General features: G+C 35.9%; 1 protein-coding gene across 1 annotated transcript in view; it reads right to left on the bottom strand.

Moving 5' to 3' along the window:
- The window catches only part of LOC109848358 (homeobox protein liguleless 3-like), a gene marked incomplete at its 5' end in the record, with an annotated part of 36281 nt that continues 31448 nt past the window's right edge, over positions 4122–8954 (bottom strand). The window contains 2 exons of the mRNA XM_020417813.1: positions 4122–4469; positions 4894–5141. Of these exons, the coding sequence (XP_020273402.1) occupies positions 4272–4469; positions 4894–5141 (446 nt within the window). The remainder of the gene's footprint in view (positions 4470–4893; positions 5142–8954) is intronic.

Genomic DNA, 8954 nt, shown 5'->3' on the forward strand with positions numbered 1-8954 from the left:
TTTCCAAGGTTGGGGATTGTTCTAGGCATTGGTGGGTTGCAACCAGGTCCTGTTGATGTGAAGTCCTAGAAGTCAACAACATTTAGAAGAAGTGTATTGGCAGAAAGATAACCCGTCGTTATAGCTTTGGTAGGGGTTCTTTCTTGCATTTGTGTCAAGCTCATGGCAGTTTGAGACACTTCATTGATGTGGAGATATTAGGGCGACGAGATGAGATGACAGTTTTGATGGGTCGTTCCTTACTGGAGGGGGATCGGCGCTGGTTGTCGAGCATTGGTTTTGGTTTTGGAGCTTCGACGTATTTAGGTCATCTTGGTCATAGGTTGCCGACTTTTGCGTGTGGAGATTTTGAATCTGGTGGAGCTGCTTCAGATTTTGGGTTGCGTCAGATATTTGGTTGCGCAGTATTTGGTCACATCGAGAATGTGAGATTTGATCCGATTACACGTTTGGGATTCTGATGTTCGTTTGATTATCAGTTAGGAGCTTCTGATTTTGTTCTGAGCAGGTATATCACTTTTGACTCTCGGCAGGTGGAGAGTGTTGATCAGATCATTAGGATATCACAACGGGTGGAGGGTGATGCTACTTCACATTGGGTGGAGATTGTTGGCCTTCTTGTTTTGATGATGTTTAACAAATAATTTACCACTAATGTTGTTTGTCTAGTATTTGTGTTTTCTTATTTATTATAGACAAACAACGTTGTTGGAGGATGGATGGAATAGAGCTTTAACGATCATATCCAAAGGAGGTTATAGACAAACAACGTTGTTGGAGGATGGATGGAATAGAGCTTTAACGATCATATCCAAAGGAGGTTGGCAGAATATCGGTGAAGCCTTGATAATTCAAGTTAAAGATCAAGTTCAAGCTTTATCCGCATGTGTACCAAGTCGAGCTCATTGAAGATCAAGATCTAGCTTGGGTAATATAGTATAGGTTTTATATTATGTGTGTTAGTACTTTAAGCTCAATCATATACACACATACACGGTTTGGTTTTTGGTTTGATAGTTTTACTATGAAACAATTTAGTTATATATATACATATATGTTTTGGTTTGATAGTTTTCTAGTTTTACTATGAAACAATTGAATATAATTAGAAAACATATTTTTGTTTCATACTCATATGCATATATATGATTTCATCAATATCAATTTTAGTTAGTTAAATGAAATCATGTTTTAGTGCATTATATGTGTATTTTGATAAAATACTACATTCATTGTTTATAGACTTCATAACAATAGTTTACATCTTTCTTCAAGTCTATAAAATCATTTTGTAAAGTTTCAAAAGTTGGTTTAGCCAAAATGTCAAAATTCACATGTTTACATTTTCATGTTTTGGACTATTTTGCAAAATGATGATATTTTTCATTTGGGAAGTCCTTTTTCGAAACCAGTCATTGTAGCATGTTTATTATCATGTCTACAATCATTCCCCAAAGTTTTACATTTTTCTGAATTTATTTGATATTTTTAAACAGTATTTTAAAATCAGCAAAACAATTTTTGAATATGTCAGATTTCGGTCGACCGCACCGGGCCTATATTACCGTTGCTTTCCCAACGGCTATTTCCTGAGCTGATTTCCTGGGGCTGTTTTTGTCTTTTGTTAGGGGTTTTGGCTGAGTTTTTGAATGGGTATAAATACCCTATTGATGTTATCTTTCAACTTAACCAAGAGAAAAGTTTTAAAGAGTTTTTACAAGTTTGTTTAAGGTTTTCTAAGTGTGTTTAAGAGTTTGGTTTGTGAAGATAATTTCACAAGGGCTTGAGGAGATAATCTTTGGTGTTTGGGCTTCAAATCATCTCTCTCTCACTCTTGTCATTTATTGGAGAAGTTTTCTAAACTCAATCTAGCTTTATATTTTATTGTTTGATTATCATTTTATTAAGCTAGTGTTTATATTGAGTTTAGTTGATTTTATTTTCTCTATGTTTATACACACAACCATTTGAGCTTATTGTATTTACATTCATAGTATAATTGGGTTGTGGGATTGTGTAACTTAGAGAGTGAGCTTATAATTCATTCTCATTCATTGTAGAGAACAAACACTTTGTATTGAGCCTAATTGTGAGGATTCACTTGTAATACACTTGTACACCGAGAGAAGTGTGTGGTGAGAGACGGGGTCGAATCCAAGAGGAGTGGCGTCGGTTGACGTGCCTAGGGAGAGGTTGTAACCGAGCACTTGAGGAGGAGGACACGGGCTAGGACCAACACTTAGTGTGTGAGGTGTGATTGCATAGTGATTGTATTGTGAGGTGTAAACGTTGTTCGGGTGAACGTAGAAAACCCGGTTGTGATAGTGGAGATCTCATCATATAGGATATATATATCTTTTTGTTTGCATTGCTTATCCTAGCTTATATATCTTGTGGTATTTCATATTTGCTAGGATAACTTGTTAATTAATTTTAATTGGCATTTAATCGGATTAGATTAGCATAAGACCCTAATCACCCCCCTCTAGGGTCTAACAGAGATTACTCCACATACTCCAGATCATACTGCATCATTTGGGATTCTAGCTGATGTGACACAGTTTGAAGATCATTTGGATTTGGATGCAGATGATGAGTTGGTTTTGGATTCGAGTGCAGCTGGTGGACATGTTTTGGATACGGCCATTGGTTCACCTCAGTTAGAAGTGTTTGATTTGTTTCAGTTTGGGACCATTGGGAGCGCTATCAGTTACAGATCCGTTGGTGATATTGGTGAGGAGTTACAAACTTTTCTATTTAATTTAGGGTCTTTGGAGGCCGTTTGGGTAAATTACGTGAAGGCTTGATTCTTTGGGCAAGAGGATGTAGGTAGTCATTTATGATGCAGCTGGTTTGGTGAGTTGATACCGACATTTGGAGTTTGTTCGCATTCTCATTTGGGTTCTCAACTTGTGGATTGAGTCTGTTGTTGTGGATTTGTTCCACTTCGTACTGGACGCAACAAGTGAGACGTTTGGTTGGTATTAGTGTCGGCTCAGTTTTGAGAAAACTTCACCGAGGTGGAGAATTGTTGGATAGCATGTTCCTAATATGTTTTCTAATTTGTTTTGGTAACAGGTTATTGGGATTCCTAATCTGTTTTGGTAATATGATTCCAAATCTGTTTTGGTAACAGGTTATTAGGATTCCAATCTGTTTTGTTTTTTGTTTTAGAATTCCTAGTATGTTTATGATTTTAGGATTTCTATATATATATAGAACAATTGAAAGAGAGAATTGAGAAGAAAATTTGGGATATTTGGAGCACAGAAAAAATATATTTTTTTTGAGCTATTGGTTAGGGTTTTGTTTGGAGAGTATTAGAGATTTGTTGGTAAGATTAATTTGTGAGTTTGAGTGATTTGTAATCTCAATTTGTACTCTTCTTCTCTATTAGTGAAAAACATCATCCCCTTCTTGCCCCGTGGATGTAGGCAACCTGCCGAGCCACGTTAAAATTGGTTGTTTGTGTTTGTGACATTGATTTGGTTCGTTTGGCCTTCTCTCGACGCTCGTTTCATTTGATTTCTCGTAGCACGTTGGTTTGGTTATTTGGCTTCCGCAGCGCTCAACAAATAAAGCTGCCGAAGTTCGAAAACTATACGTGATTTTAAGTTCAAAAATTTTACTGGATTTAAAATCCCATGAAATTTAATGCTTAATTAACCACACTAGACTTCACGGGATTTAAACTCTCGTAAAGTTTTCAAACTTTATTTACCATTTTTCACCTGGTTTCAGCTAAGTGATTGAAACCAGATTGAAAATAGTAATTAAATTTCAAATGAGTCAAATTTTAAAACTAAATTTTTAATAGGGTCTATTTTGTAATTTGTTCAAATCAAAATCGTAAAAGTCCAGCGTGCGAAGTGAAAACCGAAACACTCAGTTCTGCTTTGAAACACAATTTATAATTGTGCAGTGGATAACATATAAACTAAGAACAAACTTAGGCACAAACAAACACGAAACATGGAAAAATCCCCAAAAGCTAGTACCGAAGGAAAATTCTTGAACTTTCTTGCACATCTCAAACTAGATCTACAACTTCCATGCATGCAGCTACAATGCCCATTTTCAGGTACTGCAAATCAAAAAAACGAAAAAAAAGAAGCGGAGGATATTGGGTAGGTTCATCAAATTAAGATAAGGTGAAGTAGCCAACAGATACATACAACTGACGCAATTTGATCCTCAGCAACATCACATTTACAAGGTCATCAGAATAACTGCCAATTAAATAAAAATGAGAACTACACGTATGAATAGGTTTATATAGTTCCAGGCCCAATCATGCCAGTGTCAAAGTACAATGTCGCGCCACTCGACCCTCCACTTACTCCCTCCATGAGGGCAAACCTCATGTCTTCTGAAGGCTTCCAGTGTCTCTTCCTTTGGTTTATGAACCAGTTGTTTATCTGCTTCTGGTCGAGACCTGTCATCTCTGCAAGCTTCGATTTCTCCTCTTCCTAGACAAAAACATTGAATAAATTATGGACGGTTATGATAGAAAAAGTAAACTATTCGCTACTTGCTCTGGTAAAAGGGATCCAAAATCCTTAGATACCACCCCCATAATAACTGCTCTGAAAGATCTAAACATGTATAATGCAAATCGAGCTAAGGGGGAGCAACTTGAGAGGACTAGAAATTTGCTTAACATCATATTTTCACTTTTTTCAGTAATTCCAATAAATATTAGTTGCAAGTGATTTTATTCTATGAAAATGAGGAAATGGGCAATAAACTTAAGTACCCACCTGAGATTCTTTTTGGCACATGAATCAACAAAAAAAATCTTTTTCCATAATTTAATTTTGAATACATGCATTTTCACCGAATTCATCTTGCCGCATACTATGTTGCTAATCTAATTAGTAGTTTAGAGATTACTGTTGGATAGGGCCATCTATAGTGAGTGTTCCACCAGTCTAGAAGCACTAATCTAGCATCCTTGGGAAGCTTCCCTTTCTTCCTTTTCTTCAAAAATTCCTTCCGAAGACTGCTCAAGTAACCACTATACTTTTTGAGAAGAATTTCCTTCAGTTCATGATCGGCTACCCGAGAACCACTGTCCTGGCCTTCTGATGTCTCAACATCCCCACAGCTTAGCTCCCCTTCAGAGGATCCTACAGCTTCATCTAAAAAATAAGAATCAGAAATGTTGCTGTCAAACTTGCAATTAATATATTAGAGATCAATAAAACAAAAAATAGCACAATACAAAATAAATAATTAAATAAAAAATTAAAACTATATAAAATCAGTAAATTGGTAAACTCATATTCAAAGACAAGAACAACGATATTATACAAGTCACACTAACAATATGCCCTAAGAGACGTCATATTAAACAAGCACCTACCACATACCGTAAAATTTTCTGAGAAAACTGCCTGAACCTACCAATTTTCTTGTGGCTCGCACGATCTGAAAGCCTCGCTATTGAGAATTTGGTCACATAAGAAACCAGATGGAAAATCTCTGAGATTTCAAATTTACCATATAAAATTTTTAATAAATATAACTAGCTCATATAATAATAATTCTAGACCTCGTTCAAACTATAACCCCTAAGGGTCAGGCAAGCATCATTTAATGACAAATCCACTGGCAAAGAAACATTAAACCATGTAACTGTGTCTTGTATGAGAAGCATGACCATACAAACCAAAGGCGATGCAAGGATGCACAAGCAAATGATGGGAAAGGGTTGAAAAGTACCTGCAGTCAGGGGAAATAAGTCCAAACCAAACAACAAATTTGATAACACCATACCAAATAAGCTAAAAGCTAGTTTATTACTTGGCTACTGGTGTTAAAGTTGTTTAGTCCCACATTGTCTAAGTTTTAAAACTCATTGTACTCACTGTACTCCTTTCCTTTGCTAGAGTCCGTCCCAACTAAGGGCCTGACTTACAAGTTAGTCCAAATGTTGATGTACAGCCGAGTGCTAGAACTACTGATAATCTTTCCATCGCCTTTTGAAAGGGTAAGAGATCTTGTTTTAGGTATCCTATCACACTATGTCACTTGCTCTTCGTTATCTCCATCATATCATTCTTTCATATCTTCTTTGGACTCACTCAGTTCCCAAAAATATGTCAGAAGCCCTACTCCATGTTGGACGGCAGCAATGCAAGAGGAGATGACAGCTTTGGATCAAAATGAGACTTGGAATCATGTTCCACTACCACCAAGGAAGAAATTTGTTGGCTGCCAGTGGGTCTATACAATAAAGGTGAATCCAGATGGCTCAATTAGTTGCAAAGAGATAGTCGAAGATATACGGACTAGATTATATTGACACATTCTTTCCTGTACCGAAAATAACGTCTGTCAGCATTCTTATTTCGCTTGCCGTTCGCTATCACTAGTCAATACATCATCTGGATGTTAAACATGCATTCCTTAATACATTTCTTCATGAGGTTTACATGGAGCAATCACCTTGGCTAGTTGCTTGGGGGGAGTATGGAAAGTTTTACAGGTTGAAGAAATCTCTTTACGGCTTAAAACAATCTCTGAGAGCTTAATTCGGATGTTTTGCAGCAATAGTTTAAGAGTTTGGTCTTCATTAAGCTCAGGAAGACCACTCTGTTTTTTGGAGACTTCATGACGGGAAATGAATCCTTTTGGTAGTATATGTTGACGACATTGTGTTTCCTAGATATGATGCACAAAGCATGAGTCACTTGAAGGAGTATCTACAGCAGTAGTTTTAGATTAAGGATCTTCCGATTTATATATACTACTATATATATATATAGTATATATATATATATATATATATATATATATATAGACGAGAGAGAGAGAGAGAGAGAGAGCAAAACTTGTGTCAAAGTTAAGTGGATAGCAAAAAGTTGTCACCAAACTTTTTAGCCACTCATATTGCCTAGGGATCCTTGCATGATATGAAAAGGTTTTTATATTAATAAATGAGTGGTAGGAAGTTTGGTGGACATCAACTTAAGTGATAGAAGTCTTACTTATATTATATATACAAACTAGATATGTGCTCAAGAGCATGAGTCACTTGAAGGAGTATCTACAGCAGTAGTTCAGACTAAGGCATCTTCGATCTTATATATATATATATAACATATATATATATATTATATATATATATATATATATATAGATACTATATTATATATCAACTATAAGCATTGAAGTGGCTAGATCGAAGAAGGAAATTCTCTTATCATAGAGAAAAAATGCTTGATATATCATTAAATATTAGGATGTCATAATGTAAGGGTATGGACTCACCTATGGGTAACAAGATCAAACTACTATCATATCAAGGGGGAGCTATTGGAAAATACTAAAAAGTAGAGAAGATTAATGGGGAAGCAAAACTATCTGACCGTTAATCAACCAATATTGCATTTCCTATCGACACCCAACACACCTCACATAGATGCTATAAAGAGGATCCATATCTTAAGAAACCTCCAGTGAAAGGAGTTCTCATTCAGGTAGTGGTCACACCAGTTGCAGGATTCTCAATGTAGATTGGGAAGGATCCCTGACAAATAGACGATCGACTACTGGATATTGTATTTCTTGGAGAAAACTTAGTTTCGTGAAAGAGTAGAAAACATATTGTAATCTCTCAATCTACAACAGAGTCCAAGTATCGAGCCATGACAAATTTGACTTGCGAGTTAATTTGGGTTAGAGACATATTAACGGAAATTGATTTTCATCTTTAATGTCCTATGAGTCTGTATGGAGACAACAAAGTAGCTATTCACATTAGTGAGAATCTAGTGTTCCATGAGAAAATAAACTTTATTGAGATTGTCACTTGATTCGAAAGAATGGAAAAAGGGAAGCACATACACTTAGAACATCATCTTGCAAATATTCCTACAAAACCCCTTAGGAGAACACGAGTGAACTTGTGACAAGCTGGGGATGTATGATACATACGCTCAGCTTGAGGGGGCATGAGGGGCATGTTAAGAACGTTAAGAGTTAGTTTAGTCCCATGTAGTCTAATTACTAAAACTCATTGTACTCCTAATGATATAAATAAAGGACCAAAAGGAGAGGCCAACTATCCTCTCTGATTTCCTCTTCTACAGTTACAAATACACAAATAACTATGGTAAACATTCAAGTCAAGTACAAGAGTTGGTTTGGCCTGCGCTTGCAATGGGCAAGGGTTCCATCACAAACTAGGTAACTTTTTGGCCTTAATTATTAGTATGGCCTAGCTATTTTTGCAATAGCCAAAAGTCAATATTTACTAATCACCAGCTTCCGTTCTACTCCACATAAGCCATCATAGGCCCTTAGCCAGCTCTAGAAGCAGCTTTGACATTATTCCCATGCATACTTCTCCACATAAAAAATTTCACTATATAAGAATGCAGTGTGTCTCTATGTACTTGTTTGCTACTATGCAACAACTTTAATCATTGTTTCTGGATTCCATCTGCATGGTGAACCATCTTAACAAATAATATCACTGTGCATCAAAATAAAGCAGATTAATCTAGTAGAAATAAAAACATATCATGAAAAGCTTTTCATAAGGCTAATATGACGAGTATGGAACTTCTTGACATCAAAACACATCAAGGTGCATGGAAAATATCACTTCTTGATATACAATATACCAATTAGAATGTTTCAAGATCATATGAATTTACTACTCCTTGCAAGTTTATTAGATCACAATGAACAGTGGATGGGTGTGTGTGTGTCTGTGTGCAACTATCGTAAACTGTAAGCGTAAGTAGCAAGACACATGTACAAATCTTTATTTAGATCAATGATGTGGCAAGAGGAACCACATGAATTATGTCTTGAAAACTATTAAACCATCTAAGAAATACGTGCAAACTTCCTACTACTTTTGAAAAATTAAAGCGGTATACTTTCAGTACTAATAATATATATGAAAAAAATGAAGCTTTATCAATTTTATGATATCCAGA

The sequence above is a fragment of the Asparagus officinalis genome, chromosome 7 (assembly GCF_001876935.1).
Source record: "Asparagus officinalis chromosome 7, Aspof.V1, whole genome shotgun sequence".
Taxonomy (NCBI): Eukaryota; Viridiplantae; Streptophyta; class Magnoliopsida; order Asparagales; family Asparagaceae; genus Asparagus; species Asparagus officinalis.